The sequence below is a fragment of the Chanos chanos genome, chromosome 11 (genome assembly GCF_902362185.1).
Source record: "Chanos chanos chromosome 11, fChaCha1.1, whole genome shotgun sequence".
NCBI lineage: Eukaryota > Metazoa > Chordata > Actinopteri > Gonorynchiformes > Chanidae > Chanos > Chanos chanos.
The window spans coordinates 352922-372244 of record NC_044505.1 but is presented as its reverse complement, the minus strand read 5'-3'; the positions used below and the strand labels follow the sequence as shown (position 1 = coordinate 372244).

General features: G+C 46.6%; 1 protein-coding gene across 1 annotated transcript in view; it reads left to right on the top strand.

Moving 5' to 3' along the window:
* rnf150a (ring finger protein 150a) overlaps positions 1-19323 on the top strand; it is a 40065-nt gene that overhangs the window by 8248 nt on the left and 12494 nt on the right. The window contains exons 2-3 of the mRNA XM_030788146.1: positions 11157-11407; positions 11589-11660. Of these exons, the coding sequence (XP_030644006.1) occupies positions 11157-11407; positions 11589-11660 (323 nt within the window). The remainder of the gene's footprint in view (positions 1-11156; positions 11408-11588; positions 11661-19323) is intronic.

Below are 19323 nucleotides of genomic sequence, written 5' to 3'. Positions count from 1 at the left end.
TTTGTGTTCTTCGTTTTTGTACATGCATTCTTAAGATGTTTGATTTCTCGTTGGCATTGCAGCCATGACCAACTGTAGCCATTCCCCTCCATCTGTTTTCCGATCTCTTCATAAATCGCTCGGTTGCGATACGCTTTGTCTGGTTTACACTGCACTGATTCTTTGGCCCAAACAGAACTGACCTCAGTGAGTTTGTCTGGTTTACACTGCACTGATTCTTTGGCCCAAACAGAATTGACCTCAGTGAGTTTGGTGTTTGGTCCATTTTGCTTTCTCTTCTTCTCTTGTTCTCACTGAACAGAAAGTTTGGGATGGCGGTTGGTTCTTGCTATTTATCCTTGTTGTATTGCACTTTAATTGTCGAGTACATACTTCCGTGTATGCAGTGGACGTCAGTTGAGTAGGTGGTCATTCAGTGTGGCTGAGATCGCGTTCATGTTTACAGTGCTGAAAGAATATGATCATATGTGGCCCAGACCAACCTCTGAATGTGGTCTGAGCGATTGGATCTTGACGCGACTTCAATGCATCCTGGGTGCGTTTACACCTATACTTTAGAGCTTGTGATCGGATCACCAAGATCAGATCTAATGCAAGGTCTGATCAGGGTGATTGTATGGGCCGTGCATGGCGGGGGTAGGGAGTGGCCTACATAAGTGCAGATTTCCCCTCTCTGGTCCTGCCTCGGTAAATATCACATCCAAACTCGGAGCCGTTACGCAATTTAAAGAAGCCTGAAGTGAAAACGGACAGTGATGACAGAGGTCACCGTTTCTCAGGCCTGATTAAGCCGATCAGCTGATTACGTGGCTGGAGCATTAGGCTTAGGGCAGTCTGTCTTTAAGGGGTTAAGGGAGAAGCAGTACAACAGTAAACTTAACCTGGAGCCAGTGGACTGGTCAGCGTTGCCAAAATGAAGGGAAGCTGGATTGTCTGCTGCAGACTCAGCTGCCTGAACGGTTTCATGTTGTCCTGGACATTATACAATGCTCAGCTAGTGTCCCAGTCATGCTCTTCTTAGTCAAGTGTCCATTGAGAGAGACCTGTCAGCTGTTGAGGTGTTTCAGACTCAGTAACCCTGACCAACACTGACCTGTTCTAACATTTGAACTTCACACTCTCTGGCCATACAACACACATTTGAAATGCTTTAGTGGGAGTATATCTGAGTATAATTGCATGGAGGTGAATGTATGGAAGAAAAGGTGTTGTGTCATCTATCAACCAAAAGCCCATATCGCTCTCTTCTTCCCTGACTTCCACTTTCACTCCAAATCCAAACAACCTTCATGCTGTAAAATTGTGGTGTGTAGTAGCCTTGTTAGGTTAAATGTGAGGACAGTAGAAAGGCCAGTGTCATTCTGTGTGTTCTGTCTGTTTCTCCTGTCTCCCAGGTTTACCGTCTCTTACAGCTGCCGTAGTAACCCTGCTCTGGAAAATGTCTGGAACATTTAGGCATAAAGCTGTATTGTGTTTGTTTGATTTCAGGGATACTCCTATTGCAAGTTTTCTGGTTCTTTCCACTGGGAGTAGTGAGTCTAGAGTGAGACTTTAGAGTTTTGAGACATTCTAGTGTTTACAGAGAGGCACTGAGCTTCACCACAGCTCTGCCCAATCTGGAGACTCTCACCCTCACTCTCAGTCTATTCCTTTTCTCTCTGGAGGATCTTTTCCATTTTAGATACTTTAGTAATCCCCGAAGGGAAATTGGGTCTCTGCAATTTAACCCATCCGCAGCAGTGAACACACGCACACACACACACACACACACACACACACACACACACACACTGAGAGTAGTGAGCAATCAGCACACACACCCAGAACAGTGGGCAGCCACACAGCTGCAGGGCCCAGGGAGCAGTTGGGGGTTAGGTGCTTTGCTTAAGGGCATGTATTGAGGGAGGGGAAAGCTCTGTTCATGCCCCAACACCCCCCCTTTTGGTCCCAAGCTTCACTAACCTTTAGGCCACGACTGCTTTGGCAGAAAAGGCTCAGAAGAGATTCAGTGGTGCAGGGACTACAGGCCTCTCACCATACACAGGCCTCTCACCTTACACACACCTCTCACCATACACACACCTCTCACCATACACACACCTCTCACCTTACACACACCTCTCACCTTACACACACCTCTCACCTTACACAGGCCTCTCACCATACACACACCTCTCACCATACACACACCTCTCACCTTACACAGGCCTTTTACCATACACACACCTCTCACCTTACACAGGCCTCTTACCATACACACACCTCTCACCTTACACACACCTCTCACCATACACACACCTCTCACCATACACACACCTCTCACCATACACACACCTCTCACCATACACACGCCTCTCACCTTACACACGCCTCTCACCTTACACACACCTCTCACCTTACACACACCTCTCACCTTACACACACCTCTCACCATACACACACCTCTCACCTTACACAGGCCTCTTACCATACACACACCTCTCACCATACACACACCTCTCACCATACACACGCCTCTCACCTTACACAGGCCTCTCACCTTACACACACCTCTCACCATACACACACCTCTCACCATACACACACCTCTCACCATACACACACCTCTCACCTTACACAGGCCTCTTACCATACACACACCTCTCACCATACACAGGCCTCTCACCATACACACACCTCTCACCATACACACACCTCTCACCTTACACACACCTCTCACCATACACAGGCCTCTCACCATACACACACCTCTCACCATACACACACCTCTCACCATACACACACCTCTCACCTTACACACACCTCTCACCTTACACACTCCTCTCACCATACACAGGCCTCTCACCATACACAGGCCTCTCACCTTACACACACCTCTGACCTTACACACACCTCTCACCTTACACACACCTCTCACCTTACACACACCTCTCACCTTACACAGGCCTCTTACCATACACACACCTCTCACCATACACACACCTCTCACCATACACAGGCCCCCTTTTGGTCCCAAGCTTCACTAACCTTTAGGCCACGACTGCTTTGGCAGAAAAGGCTCAGAAGAGATTCAGTGGTGCAGGGACTACAGGCCTCTCACCATACACAGGCCTCTCACCTTACACACACCTCTCACCATACACACACCTCTCACCATACACACACCTCTCACCTTACACACACCTCTCACCTTACACAGGCCTCTCACCATACACACACCTCTCACCATACACACACCTCTCACCATACACACACCTCTCACCATACACACACCTCTCACCATACACAGGCCTCTCACCTTACACAGGCCTCTCACCATACACAGGCCTCTCACCTTACACAGGCCTCTCACCTTACACACACCTCTCACCTTACACACACCTCTCACCTTACACAGGCCTCTTACCATACACACACCTCTCACCATACACACACCTCTCACCTTACACACGCCTCTCACCATACACACACCTCTCACCTTACACACACCTCTCACCTTACACACACCTCTCACCTTACACACACCTCTCACCATACACACGCCTCTCACCTTACACACACCTCTCACCTTACACACACCTCTCACCTTACACACACCTCTCACCATACACACACCTCTCACCATACACACACCTCTCACCATACACACACCTCTCACCTTACACAGGCCTCTCACCTTACACAGGCCTCTCACCTTACACAGGCCTCTCACCTTACACACACCTCTCACCATACACAGGCCTCTCACCTTACACAGGCCTCTCACCATACACACACCTCTCACCATACACACACCTCTCACCATACACACACCTCTCACCATACACACACCTCTCACCATACACACACCTCTCACCTTACACACACCTCTCACCATACACAAGCCTCACACCATACACACACCTCACACCATACACACACCTCTCACCATACACACACCTCTCACCTTACACACACCTCTCACCATACACAAGCCTCACACCATACACACACCTCACACCATACACACACCTCTCACCATACACACACCTCTCACCATACACAAGCCTCACACCATACACACGCCTCTCACCTTACACACACCTCTCACCATACACACGCCTCTCACCATACACAAGCCTCACACCATACACACGCCTCTCACCTTACACACACCTCTCACCATACACAAGCCTCACACCATACACACACCTCACACCATACACACACCTCTCACCATACACACACCTCTCACCTTACACACACCTCTCACCATACACAAGCCTCACACCATACACACACCTCACACCATACACACACCTCTCACCATACACACACCTCTCACCATACACAAGCCTCACACCATACACACGCCTCTCACCTTACACACACCTCTCACCATACACACACCTCTCACCATACACAAGCCTCACACCATACACACGCCTCTCACCTTACACACACCTCTCACCATACACACACCTCTCACCATACACACACCTCTCACCATACACAGGCCTCTCACCTTACACAGGCCTCTCACCTTACACAGCTCACACTGAAAGGCAGAGAGCAGCAGGCAGTGAGAGAGAAAGACAGAACAGGGGACAGGATGGAAGAGAGAGACAGAAAAAGAAAAAAAGGGAAAGAGAGAGAGATAGGAGATCAGTGGTAAGAGAGACAGTGGCAGGTGCTGAGGGATTGTGTCTGACTGTGGATGATATTGATCTCGCACTATACGAAAGATGGACAGAATGAGAAGGAAGTAGAGAAATAATGGATGGAGAACAATTCTGTCTTTTCTTCAGTTTTCATCAGTGGCCATATGGACCTCCTAACAGTGTCTCTGTTGCCCCTCACCTGAAATAAAGCACACAGAAATATTTAGTCTGTGTGAGCAGTCAGCCCGTCAGCCTGGGTTTTCTCCTATAATCTTATCACTGCTTGCTGTCGTTCTGATGCTATGGAATCTGGAGTTTATGCCACAGATTCTGAATGTTTAATGATGTCAAAATGGAATCTACCATTTCCCGAAATAATGACCAGATAAGGATGTTTTTTCGTCGGCCTGCCAGGCCATGTTTGCCATGGTGATGTGAGGATTTTGATTGGTGAATGTACAGTGGCACTCTAAAGGTAGGTGCTGGCATTTCCCACGATGCAAAACTGACATAGCAGTGCTTCTTTAAGGAAGGCACTTTAAGTTCCCACAGAACCATTACGCACTACAGACAATGATTATGTCAGGAGACAAGTTTAATGAGCCCTCAAGCCGTCCTAAACCTGGAGTCTGACAGATGAGGATTAACGTTCTCTCTCAGTGGGGATTCTCAGTTCAAAACGCAGTTATTCTAATCTAAAGACAAGGACCAGTCTTACAAGGGATTCTTAGTTCAAAACGCAGTTATTCTAATCTAAAGACAAGGACCAGTCTTACAAGGGATTCTCAGTTCAAAACGCAGTTATTCTAATCTAAAGACAAGGACCAGTCTTACAAGGGATTCTCAGTTCAAAACGCAGTTATTCTAATCTAAAGACAAGGACCAGTCTTACAAGGGATTCTCAGTTCAAATGCGGTTATTCTAATCTAAAGACAAGGACCAGTCTTACAAGGGATTCTCAGTTCAAAACGCAGTTATTCTAATCTAAAGACAAGGACCAGTCTTACAAGGGATTCTCAGTTCAAATGCGGTTATTCTAATCTAAAGACAAGGACCAGTCTTACAAGGGATTCTCAGTTCAAAACGCAGTTATTCTAATCTAAAGACAAGGACCAGTCTTACAAGGGATTCTCAGTTCAAATGCGGTTATTCTAATCTAAAGACAAGGACCAGTCTTACAAGCCTCGTCTCTAGATTCCTCATCTGGAAAGCAGCCTTTGAGCTGCCTTATGGTCTGAGATGTGTCCAGACATCAGAGGGTCCACCCTAAAGCCCCTTTCCCACACGCATTGCATTTTGGACAAAATGCAAACCTGATTCTGCAGATATAGTCCATAATGCATATGCGAAAACGGCTTGACAGACACGAATAGTACGCGTGTCACTGAGCACGTAACAGAGTAATAAACCTCCATATATCCACGGCTCACCCCCCCCACCAGGGCTCAACCCCCCCACCACGGCTCACCCCCCCCACCAGGGCTCACCCCCCCCACCAGGGCTCAACCCCCCCACCAGGGCTCACCCCAGGGTCAGTGCTCAGTAATAAACCTCCATATATCCACGGCTCAACCCCCCCACCAGGGCTCACCCCCCCCACCAGGGCTCAACCCCCCCACCAGGGCTCAACCCCCCCACCACGGCTCACCCCCCCACCAGGGCTCAACCCCCCACCAGGGCTCAACCCCCCCACCAGGGCTCACCCCCCCACCAGGGCTCACCCCAGGGTCAGTGCTCAGTAATAAACCTCCATATATCCACGGCTCAACCCCCCCACCAGGGCTCACCCCCCCCACCAGGGCTCAACCCCCCCACCAGGGCTCAACCCCCCCACCAGGGCTCACCCCCCCACCAGGGCTCACCCCAGGGTCAGTGCTCAGTAATAAACCTCCATATATCCACGGCTCAACCCCCCCACCAGGGCTCACCCCCCCCACCAGGGCTCAACCCCCCCACCAGGGCTCACCCCCCCACCAGGGCTCACCCCAGGGTCAGTGCTCAGTAATAAACCTCCATATATCCACGGCTCAACCCCCCCACCAGGGCTCACCCCAGGGTCAGTGCTCAGTAATAAACCTCCATATATCCACGGCTCAACCCCCCCACCAGGGCTCACCCCAGGGTCAGTGCTCAGTAATAAACCTCCATATATCCACGGCTCAACCCCCCCACCAGGGCTCACCCCAGGGTCAGTGCTCAGTAATAAACCTCCATATATCCACGGCTCAACCCCCCCACCAGGGCTCACCCCAGGGTCAGTGCTCAGTAATAAACCTCCATATATCCACGGCTCAACCCCCCCACCAGGGCTCACCCCAGGGTCAGTGCTCAGTAATAAACCTCCATATATATTCACGGCTCAACCCCCCCACCAGGGCTCACCCCAGGGTCAGTGCTCAGTAATAAACCTCCATATATCCACGGCTCAACCCCCCCACCAGGGCTCAACCCCCCCACCAGGGCTCACCCCCCCACCAGGGCTCACCCCAGGGTCAGTGCTCAGTAATAAACCTCCATATATCCACGGCTCAACCCCCCCACCAGGGCTCACCCCAGGGTCAGTGCTCAGTAATAAACCTCCATATATCCACGGCTCAACCCCCCCACCAGGGCTCACCCCCAGGGTCAGTGCTCAGTAATAAACCTCCATATATCCACGGCTCAACCCCCCCACCAGGGCTCACCCCAGGGTCAGTGCTCAGTAATAAACCTCCATATATCCACGGCTCAAGCCCCCCACCAGGGCTCACCCCAGGGTCAGTGCTCAGTAATAAACCTCCATATATCCACGGCTCAACCCCCCCACCAGGGCTCACCCCAGGGTCAGTGCTCAGTAATAAACCTCCATATATCCACGGCTCAACCCCCCCACCAGGGCTCACCCCAGGGTCAGTGCTCAGTAATAAACCTCCATATATCCACGGCTCAACCCCCCCACCAGGGCTCACCCCAGGGTCAGTGCTCAGTAATAAACCTCCATATATCCACGGCTCAACCCCCCCCACCAGGGCTCACCCCAGGGTCAGTGCTCAGTAATAAACCTCCATATATCCACGGCTCAACCCCCCCACCAGGGCTCACCCCAGGGTCAGTGCTCAGTAATAAACCTCCATATATCCACGGCTCAACCCCCCCACCAGGGCTCACCCCAGGGTCAGTGCTCACTGGAGGCTGAGTTGATCTTTCTTTGTGGCAGTTAAAATCGACAGGTTTTGAACATGCCCTACTGTAGTATTTACTCTCTTAAGATGCGCTGCACGCCAGAACTTGTTCTCAAGTCTGTAGCTTTGGGACAGTTTTTCTTAGGTTTAGGAACCTCACACACCCTTTCCAGACATATATGCAGTGAATCAATATGCAAAAATCAAATGGTGAAAATGTGGGAAAGACGGCTGACCGTACTCACTTTGGGTTTTCCACAGTTCAGTATTTCACTGGGCCGTTACACCACAGAGCTGTCACTCAGCGTTCCTGGGTTTATTCCTGAGACAGGGTCCTTACTGGATGACACCAGCTCTTTTTTTTTGCCTGTCGTAGTGGGGCTCATGATTACACATTTAATTGTATTACAGGTTGTTGGTGCATTTTTCCTTGGGCTGATTTTGTTACATAAGCTAAACGACACCCCCCCCCCCCCCCCCCCGTCGAGCGCGGGTGTCTCGGGTCAAAGCACAGGCCAGTGGAGAAATGCGCTTCTATTCTCTCAATGATCAGATCTGTTTGTTTTTTTATCCTGCTTTGTTTTGATTCATTTGAAAGATAAAGTGAAACCAGGTTGTACAGTCTGAAATAGCACACACTGTGTACAGATCAATACCAGACACATTTGAGAAAAAATATCAGTCAGCAGATTTGTTCCATCTCCTGTTGTGAGTGTGCTGGCCTTGGCTCTGACTGGGCAGGTGTGTGGTGGTGGAGTGAGTGTTGGCTACAGAGTGCAGCCGTTCTGAGAGCAGAGGTGGCGTAAGTCAACGCTGTTAAAAATGCCACTGTGAGCAGGTTTGTGTTGGCATGTGGGCAGGTTTGTGTTGGCATGTGGGCAGGTTTGTGTTGGCATGTGGGCAGGTTTGCAGAGCCTTTTAGAACTTTAGCCGCACCAGCCATCTGACTTTTTCTGTTTTGATTGTTTATTGTCACATGAAGAGAAAAGAATTCATAAACCGCCCCTTACTCCTCAAACTGGGGTTTAGAAAATACCATGTCACAAATAAAACATCAACATTATACTGAGCTTAACCAAAGAGTGCAAAAATCCATTAAGCCATCAGTAAATGATCTTGTGTTTACTTGCACAACTATTTAGCAGTAACATCCCACTTCATTGTAAAATTGAGATGCATCAGCCTGTAGCTTTTTCTCTTCGGCTGAATTACTGAGGACTCTGTTCCAATCATCCTGTTCTACTCATCTCGCTCAGTACCTGCTTTATGCTCACAGAGGTGAGGTTCAATTGTACGTTTCTCTGCGTGAGGTTCTACTATACGCCCCTGAGTGTGAGGTTCTATTATATGCTCCTCTGTGTGAGGTTCTATTATACGTTTCTCTGCGTGAGGTTCTATTATATGCTCCTGTGCATGAGGTTCTATTATACGCTCTTCTGCGTGAGGTTCTATTATATGTTTCTCTGCGTGAGGTTCTATTATATGCTCCTCTGCGTGAGGTTCTATTATATGCTCCTCTGCGTGAGGTTCTATTATATGCTCCTGAGTGTGAGGTTCTATTATACGCTCCTCTGCGTGAGGTTCTATTATATGCTCCTCTGCGTGAGGTTCTATTATATGCTCCTCTGCGTGAGGTTCTATTATACGCCCCTGAGTGTGAGGTTCTATTATATGCTCCTCTGCGTGAGGTTCTATTATATGTTTCTCTGCGTGAGGTTCTATTATATGCTCCTCTGCGTGAGGTTCTATTATACGTTTCTCTGCGTGAGGTTCTATTATATGCTCCTCTGCGTGAGGTTCTATTATATGCTCCTGAGTGTGAGGTTCTATTATACGCTCCTCTGCGTGAGGTTCTATTATATGCTCCTCTGCGTGAGGTTCTATTATATGCTCCTCTGCGTGAGGTTCTATTATACGCCCCTGAGTGTGAGGTTCTATTATATGCTCCTCTGCGTGAGGTTCTATTATATGTTTCTCTGCGTGAGGTTCTATTATATGCTCCTCTGCGTGAGGTTCTATTATACGTTTCTCTGCGTGAGGTTCTATTATATGCTCCTCTGCGTGAGGTTCTATTATACGTTTCTCTGCGTGAGGTTCTATTATATGCTCCTCTGCGTGAGGTTCTATTATATGCTCCTCTGCGTGAGGTTCTATTATACGTTTCTCTGTGTGAGGTTCTATTATATGTTTCTCTGCGTGAGGTTCTATTATATGCTCCTCTGCGTGAGGTTCTATTATATGCTCCTCTGCGTGAGGTTCTATTATATGCTCCTGTGCATGAGGTTCTATTATACGCTCTTCTGCGTGAGGTTCTATTATATGCTCCTCTGCGTGAGGTTCTATTATATGTTTCTCTGCGTGAGGTTCTATTATACGTTTCTCTGCGTGAGGTTCTACTATACGCCCCTGAGTGTGAGGTGGCTGAAAGCAGTGGCGAATGAATGTGGAAAAAGGACAGTGACTGGGAGACAGAGACGTCTGTCCTTGGTTTGACCTTTGCAGCCTCAGCCAAATATGAGTTACCAAGCGACTAATCGAATGTTCTGAGAGATGGTTGGGCTGCGCGCTGATTGGCAACTGGTTGCCAAGGCAGCAGGCAGGGCTGTTGTTAGGTCCCACCCTCAAGCTGTGTATGAGGTCAAAGGAGAGGAGGGCTTACTGCGTGTGAGGATAATTACAATGTAACTGTGCAGAGTAATCTCTGGGTTCTCCTCTGTGTTTGTTTTGGAGGAATCTGCACAGGGACGTGTTTCAAATGCCCTGAATCTGACCCTAAACCTGGCCCTAACCTTAACCCTAACCCTGACCCTGACTCAGTGTGGGACAAGGAAGAGATGTTGTGGTTTGGTCAGGGCACCCTTTTCTCTTTATAGACTGTTTTCCATCTATGAAATAGGAGCTGTTTTGGCAGAGACTGATTTCTGCCTGCGTAACAGGTGCGTATGATCAGCTGGTTCATAGACTCTGACTAATGGAAAGCCGAGGGATGTCTGGATTTAAGGGTCAGAGGTGAACAATATGTTTTTATAATTTGTTTTAATGAATGAGCACCTCCCAGCCATGCTATGCATCAGAGCCCACTGAGGAGGGGAATTTCTCTACACGTATCAGCAGTCAGGGGAGGCGGGGCTTCATATGTGTGTGTGTGCAATCACAGAGATTTGCATTTACATTTACATATAATGATTCCCTGTAAAGTCTCCATGGTTACCTGAAGTTATAGATGAAGGCCGTCTTAGGCCGCCAATTACAGTTCATTCAGCCGAAGAATACAGGCATGTCAGTTTGTCCTGGGTGGAGTGTTCACCTCCGTGTTTGAGGGATATGTTTTTGAGTTGTGATTTTTGGTCCACAGGAACAGGTGACGTGGTGGCTATAATGATCCCGGAACCCAGAGGTCGTGAGATGGTTGCCCTGCTGGAGAAAAACATCAGGGTCACCATGCACATCACCATAGGAACCAGGAACTTGCAGAAGTTTGTGAGTCGAACATCTGTGGTGTTCGTCTCCATCTCCTTCATCGTGCTCATGATCATCTCGCTGGCCTGGCTGGTCTTTTACTACATCCAGAGATTCCGCTACGCCAGTGCACGAGACCGTAGTCAGGTGCACACACACACACACACACACACACACACACACAGGCATGCGCAGGCTCAGTCAGTACCTAGCGAACATATTAAACTTGAGGGAAAATGCTTGACATTTTTTTTTTTTGCCCAATAACACATTTTGCTCAGTATTGACCGCTGCCTGTCAAACTGATTGAGATGCCCTTTGTTTGCAGAGACGCCTGGGAGACGCTGCTAAGAAAGCCATAAACAAACTGCAAGTACGCACCATTAGGAAAGGAGACAAGGTGAGATCTGTTTACGTCCTAATAAGGCTTTTTCTGTATGTGTGCGTTTAGCCTTCTCTGTTCTCTGTTACGTGTTAAAACTTCACTCAACTGAATTTAGTAGAGTAGGCATTTTATTTATTTAAAGACTGTTACACTTATGTTGGGAAACAAAAGATTTGTGCGGACTTGCGTGGACTTGTGTGGTTTCGCGTGGATTTGTCCGGACTTGTGCAAACTTGTGTGGACTTGTGTGGTTTTCAAGTTCAAGTTCAAGTTTATTTAGAGCCCAATATCACTGTTTACAGTCTCAAAGGGCTTTACAGGCCACAACAGTCAAATCAAAATATGACGGCACCCCCTGACTTAATCCTCATGGTGGGCAAGAAAAAACTCCCCAAAAACCCAAAAGGGAAATGGGAAAATGGGAGAAATCTTGAGGAGGACCACAGAGAGAGGAGACCCCTCCTTGGCCAGACAGGTGTGCAATAGGTGCCGACCACGTGGGCAGTTACAATTGAAAGTAAATTGGGGCATGAACAAAGGGGATGGCAATGCTGACAGGAAGCTGACAGGGGATGAAAGATGATAACATTAGGATGGATCAGTCCACAGGGCTGGAGGAGTCAGGATCACTGGTGTCTCAGGAGTAGCATGTGTGGCTCGACAGAGAAAGAGAGAGAGACACATTGTTAGATGTTCATTTCCACATAATGGTTAAGGTAAATATACATCGTGTGCCGAGTGCAGGCAGAGACTCCAGCAAGACTATCTAGTACAGCATAGTTAAAAGGGAGAGCTAGAAGGTAATACAGACATGATTGCACTCTGGGACACAAGGCGGCCACCCACTCCACAGTCAACAAACCTGAGTGAACATGTTAGAGTGGGGGGGCGACAGCATCCAAACATCCCAGTTCACCAAACAATCTATGCCCGAGAACCCTCCAGATCTGCTCCTTTGCCTAGTAAAGAGCTATTAACAAAAGGCTTGGCTAAACAGATAAGTTTTCAGCCTTGACTTAAACATAGAGACTGTGTCTGAGTCTCGAACATTAATTGGGAGGCTGTTCCATAACTGTGGGGTTCTGTAAGAGAAGGCTCTGCCCCCTGCTGTAGCCGTCATAACTCGAGGCACCAACAAATAGCCTGCACCTTTTGATCTAAGTTGGCGTGGTGGATCATAAAAGACCAGGAGTTCGCGCAGGTACTGTGGCGCAAGACCGTTTAATGCTCTATAGGTTAATAGTAAGATTTTATAATCAATACGAGATTTGACTGGGAGCCAGTGCAGTGTGGATAAGATAGGGGTGATGTGATCATATTTTTTGGTTCTAGTAAGAACTCTGGCCGCTGCATTCTGAACTAACTGTAGCTTATTTATACACCTATTAGAACATCCAGACAGTAAGGCATTACAGTAGTCTAACCTAGAGGTAATGAAAGCATGAACCAATTTTTCAGCATCTTGAAATGACAATGCATTTCTTATCCTGTTAATATTTCTAAGATGAAAGAAGGCTATCCTGGTAATATTATCTACATGAGCTTCAAATGAAAGACTGGGGTCAATAATTACACCAAGGTCTTTCACTGCCGCACCTGATGAAAGAGAAAGGCCATCCAGAGTAACTATGTGATCGGAAAGCTTACTCCTAGCTGCATGTGATCCTAGTACAAGTACTTCTGTTTTTTCAGAGTTGAGTGAGAGGAAGTTCGTAAGCATCCAGTGCCTAATATCCTTTAGACATTCCTCAATTTTGTTAAGTTGGTGTCTCTCGTCTGGCTTCGCTGAGACATACAACTGTGTGTCATCAGCATAGCAGTGGAAGCTAATACCGTGTTTACGAATGACATTACCTAGAGGTAGCATATATAAAGAGAAAAGCAGTGGGCCTAAAACAGAACCTTGCGCGACTCCAAACTTTACCTCAGTATGTGCAGAGGACTCACCATTTACATCAACAAACTGATAACGATCAGTCAAGTAGGACCTAAGCCATAAGAGGGCCGTTCCCTTAACTCCAACAACATTTTCTAGTCTATCAAGGAGAATGGTATGGTCAATGGTGTCAAAGGCTGCACTGAGGTCAAGCAACACAAGCAAGGAGACACAACCCTGATCAGAGGCCAGTAATAGGTCATTTGCAACTTTAACCAGTGCTGTCTCTGTGCTGTGATGAGGCCTAAATCCTGACTGATACAGTTCATGGATGTTATTCTTATGTAAGTATGAGCATAACTGCTGTGCTACAGCTCTTTCTAGGATCTTGGAGATAAAGGGGAGGTTAGATATTGGCCTGTAGTTGGACAATGAACAGGGGTCAAGGTCAGGTTTTTTTAATTAGGGGTTTGATAACTGCTAGTTTAAAAGATTTAGGTACATAGCCAGTGCTAAGGGAGGAATTGATTATTTTAAGAAGCGGTTCGATGACTACTGGTAGTATCTGCTTAAGGAAACGTGTAGGTAAGGGATCTAGTACACAGATTGGTGACTTTGATGAAGAAATTAGTGAGGTCAATTCGGTCGCCTGAAGGGGAGTAAAACATTCTAATCGCTGATCTGATGTAGTTATATTGTTATCTACAGTGTTAGTGATCAAATTATCTGGTTTAAAATTTATAGCCTGGATTGTTTGCCTGATATTTTCAATTTTGCTGTTGAAAAAGTTCATAAATGCGTCGCCACTGAATATTGATGGTGTGCCTGTTTCTGAGGTGCTCTTATTCCCAGTTAGGTTTGATACGATATTAAATAAAAATCTAGGATTATTTTTGTTGTCTTCTATTAGGGTGGAGAGATACATTGATCTAGCGGCACTAAGAGCTTTTCTATAGCTCAGGAGGCTCTCCTTCCATGCTAACTGGAATACTACCAATTTAGTTTGGCGCCATTTACGTTCTAATTTTCGAGTGGTACGTTTTAAGGCGCGTGTGTGCTCATTATACCAGGGAGCTAGTTTTTTCTCTCTGATTATTTTCCTTTTAAGTGGGGCCACATTATCTAAGGTGTTGCGGAACGTTAACTCTAAAGATTCAGTTGCCCGATCAAGTTCTGTAGGGTGTGACAGTGTTCCAATCAAAGTTGATAACTCTGGGAGATTATTGAAAAAGTTCTGCGTAGTAGCTGGCGTAGACGTGCGTTTATTATGATAGCGTGGCGAGGTGCATATATTATTACTAAGAAACATTTTGAATGAGATAAGATAATGATCTGAGATGGCTTCAGATTGTGGAAATGTGACTATACTTCCTACATTTAATCCGAGTGTTAGTATAAGATCGAGGATGTGGCCACCATTATGAGTGGGCCCTATGACCGTCTGATTAATCCCTACTGAATCTAGAATGGACACGAACGCTGTTCTCAGAGGGTCCTGTGGGTTATCAAAATGAATGTTAAAGTCTCCGACAATTAGAGCTTTGTCTAAAGAAATAACAAGGTTTGAGATAAAATCTGCAAATTCACAGAGGAATTCAGAGTACGGCCCAGGTGGTCTATAGATAATAATTAGTGTGATAGACTGGGTATTTTTTGTGGCTACATATGTTATGTTTGTATAAAGAACTTCAAATGCATTGAATTTATGTAGAGGTTTTTGTATGATGCCTAGGTTATCATTATAAATAACTGCAACGCCCCCTCCTCTGCTAGTTACACGAGGCTGGTGTATATAACTGTATCCGGGAGGACTAGCTTCATTTAATGCGACGTACTCATTTGGTTTGATCCACGTTTCTGTTAAACACAGTACATTAAACTCCTGATCAGTAATAATTTCATTGACAATGAGCGCTTTAGGAGTAAGAGATCTAATATTTAACAGTCTTAGTTTTAGATCGAAGGTGCTGGCGGTACCTTCAGTATGATTTAAATCTATGTTAATTAGATTACTAGAACAAATTCTCTGAGTATTTCTACATTTTCGTATAGGTCGGGGAACAGACACAGTCTCAATATAGTTTAACCTGGGTGACGACTCTGTGCAGCTAGCAGACGGTCGGTTTAGCCTGCTTGTCTGCTCCCTGGCCTTGGCTCTGGATTGTCACGGATTAACTGTTCTGAGACTATGCGCTATGTTACAAGAAATGAGAGCAGCATCTTCCCGAGTGGGATGGACACCGTCTCACCCTAAGAGGCCAGCCTTGCTCTCAAAACTATTCCAATTGTCTATAAAGCCCACATTGTTGTCAGAGCACCACCTGGACATCCAGCAGTTCAGCGACCATAACCTGCTGTAAGCTACATCGCCTCGCCGGATTGGGATGGGGCCAGAGCATATTACTGCATCGGACATCGCCTTCGCTAATTTACACACCTCTACGATATTACTTTTAGTAACCTCTGATTGACGAAGGCGTATATCGTTAGCTCCTACATGAAAAACTATCTTAGAAAACCTGTGCTTACTTAACACTTTAAGATTACTTGCTATGTCCGGCGCCCTGGCTCCCGGTATACAGCTAACTAAGGCTGCTGGTGCCCCTAAAGGTCTAGCTAATTTCACGTGCCGTAGAATGGAATCTCCTATAACCAGAGCTCTTTCAGGTTTCTCAGCGGGTGTTTCACTGAGGAGGGCAAACCTGTTTGACACGTGAAGCGGGTGTGTTTCTCGTGGGCTAGCCTTAGCGTTAGCTTTGGCTTTGCACTTATGCCGCCGAGTCGTCACCCATTCGCCCCGCTGTGAGGGCTCTAGTGCCGGAGTCGGGGAGCTGCTAACTCTTCCTGAGCCATCCAGATTTTCTTTTACAGGAACTAGGCTATTCTCACTCTCACTAAACCTCTCTAGCATCTGGATGCGCATCTCTAATGCTACAATCTTCTCCATCAGGGAGCTAACTAATGCACATTTAGCACAAACAGAGCTATTATTAATGACGGAGGAAGAATGGCTAAACATCCTGCACTCGACACACTGAACAGGCTGAGTATTTGCCATAGTGAAAGTTTCACGTACCTTAGTTGGAGATTTAATTGGTATTAAATTAGGCGTTGGTATTTAAATTAGGCAGTTCACGCGTAGGGCTGTTTTGTTTGGTTTTGTGTGGACTTGTGTGGTTTTGTGTGGACTTGTGTGGTTTTGTTTGGTTTTGTGTGGACTTGTGTAGTTTTGTGTGGACTTGTGCGGACTTGTGTGGTTTTGTTTGGACTTGTGTGGTTTTGTGTTGACTTGCGTGGACTTGTTTGGATTTGTGTGGTCTTTTGTGTGGACTTGTGCGGACTTGTGTGGACTTTTGTGGTTTAGCGTGGACTTATGTGATATTGTGTGGATTTGTCTGTACTTGTCTGATTTTGTGTGGACTAGTGCGGACTTGTGTGGATTTGTGTGGACTTGTGTGGGTTTGTGTGGACTTGTGGGGTTTTGTTCGGTTTTGTGTGGACCTGTGTGGTTTTGTGTGGAATTGTGTGGACTTGTGTGGACTTGTGGTTTTGTTTGGACATGTTTGGACATGTTTGGATTTGTGTGGACTTTGTGTGGACTTGTGTAGATTTGTGTGGACTTGTGTGGTTTTGTTTGGTTTTGTGTGGACTTGTGTGGTTTTGTGTGGACTTGTGTGGTTTTGTGTGGACTTGTGTGGTTTTGTTTGGTTTTGTGTGGACTTGTGTGGTTTTGTGTGGACTTGTGGTTTTGTTTGGACATGTTTGGATTTGTGTGGTCTTTTGTGGCTTTGTGTGGACTTGTGTGGATTTGTGTGGACTTGTTTGGTTTTGTGTGGACTTGTGTGGTTTTGTTTGGTTTTGTGTGGACTTGTGTGGTTTTGTGTGGACTTGTGCGGACTTGTGTGGTTTTGCTTGGATTTGTGCGGACTTGTGTGGTTTTGTTTGGACTTGTGCGGACTTGTGTGGACTTGTGTGGTTTTGTGTTGACTTGCGTGGACTTGTTTGGATTTGTGTGGTCTTTTGTGTGGACTTGTGCGGACTTGTGTAGACTTGTGGTTTAGCGTGGACCTATGTGATATTGTGTGGATTTGTGTGTACTTGTCTGATTTTGTGTGGACTTGTGCCGACTTGTGTGGGTTTGTGTGGACTTGTGCGATTTTGTTCGGTTTTGTGTGGACTTGTGTGGTTTTGTGTGGACTCGTGCGGTTTTGTGTGGACCTGTGTGGTTTTGTGTGGACTTGTGTGGTTTTGTGTGGACTTGTGTGGTTTTGTTTGGACATGTTTGGTTTTGTGTGGACTTGTGTGGTTTTGTGAGGACTTGTGTGGATTTGTTTGGACTTGTGTGGTTTTGTTTGGTTTTGTGTGGACTTGTGTGGTTTTGTGTGGACTTGTGTGGTTTTGTGTGGATTTGTGTGGACTTGTGTGGACTTGTGTGGTTTTGTGTGGACTTGAGTGGTTTTTTGTGGACTTGTGTGGTTTTGTTTGGTTTTGTGTGGACTTGTGTGGATTTGTGTGGACTTGTGTGGACTTGTTTGGTTTTGTGTGGACTTGTGTGGTTTTGTGTGGACTTGTGTGGACTTGTTTGGTTTTGTGTGGACTTGTGTGGTTTTGTGTGGACTTGTGCGGACTTGTGTGGTTTTGCTTGGATTTGTGCGGACTTGTGTGGTTTTGCGTTGCCTTGCGTGGACTTGTTTGAATTTGTGTGGTCTTTTGTGTGGACTTGTGCGGACTTGTGTGGACTTTTGTGGTTTAGCGTGGACTTATGTGATTTTGTCTGGAATTGTGTGGAATTGTGTGGTCTTGTGTGGAGTAGTGTGGACTTGTGTGATTTTGTGTGGACTAGTGCGGACTTGTGTGGATTTGTGTGGACTTGTGTGGTTTTGTGTGGACTTGTGCGATTTTGTTCGGTTTTGTGTGGAATTGTGTGGGCTTGTTTGGATTTGTGTGGTCTTTTGTGGTTTTGTGTGGACTTGTGGATTTGTGCGGACTTTTGTGGTTTTGTTTGGTTTTGTGTGGACTTGTGTGGATTTGGGCGGACTTGTGTGGACTTGTGTGTGGACATGTGTTTACTTTTGTGGTTTTGGGTGGACCTTTGTGGTTTTGGGTGAACTTGTGTGGACTTGTGTGGATTTGTGGATTTGTGCGGACTTTTGTGGTTTTGTTTGGTTTTGTGTGGACTTGTGTGGATTTGGGCGGACTTGTGTGGACTTGTGTTTACTTTTGTGGTTTTGGGTGGACCTTTGTGGTTTTGGGTGAACTTGTGTGGACTTGTGTGGATTTGCGTTGACTTGCGTGGACTTGTTTGGATTTGTGTGGTCTTTTGTGTGGACTTGTGCGGACTTGTGTGGACTTGTGCTGACTTGTGTGGATTTGTGTGGACTTGTGTGGTTTTGTGTGGACTTGTGCGATTTTGTTCGGTTTTGTGTGGAATTGTGTGGGCTTGTTTGGATTTGTGTGGTCTTTTGTGGTTTTGTGTGGACTTGTGGATTTGTGCGGACTTTTGTGGTTTTGTTTGGTTTTGTGTGGACTTGTGTGGATTTGGGCGGACTTGTGTGGACTTGTGTGTGGACTTGTGTTTACTTTTGTGGTTTTGGGTGGACCTTTGTGGTTTTGGGTGAACTTGTGTGGACTTGTGTGGATTTGTGGATTTGTGCGGACTTTTGTGGTTTTGTTTGGTTTTGTGTGGACTTGTGTGGATTTGGGCGGACTTGTGTGGACTTGTGTTTACTTTTGTGGTTTTGGGTGGACCTTTGTGGTTTTGGGTGAACTTGTGTGGACTTGTGTGGATTTGCGTTGACTTGC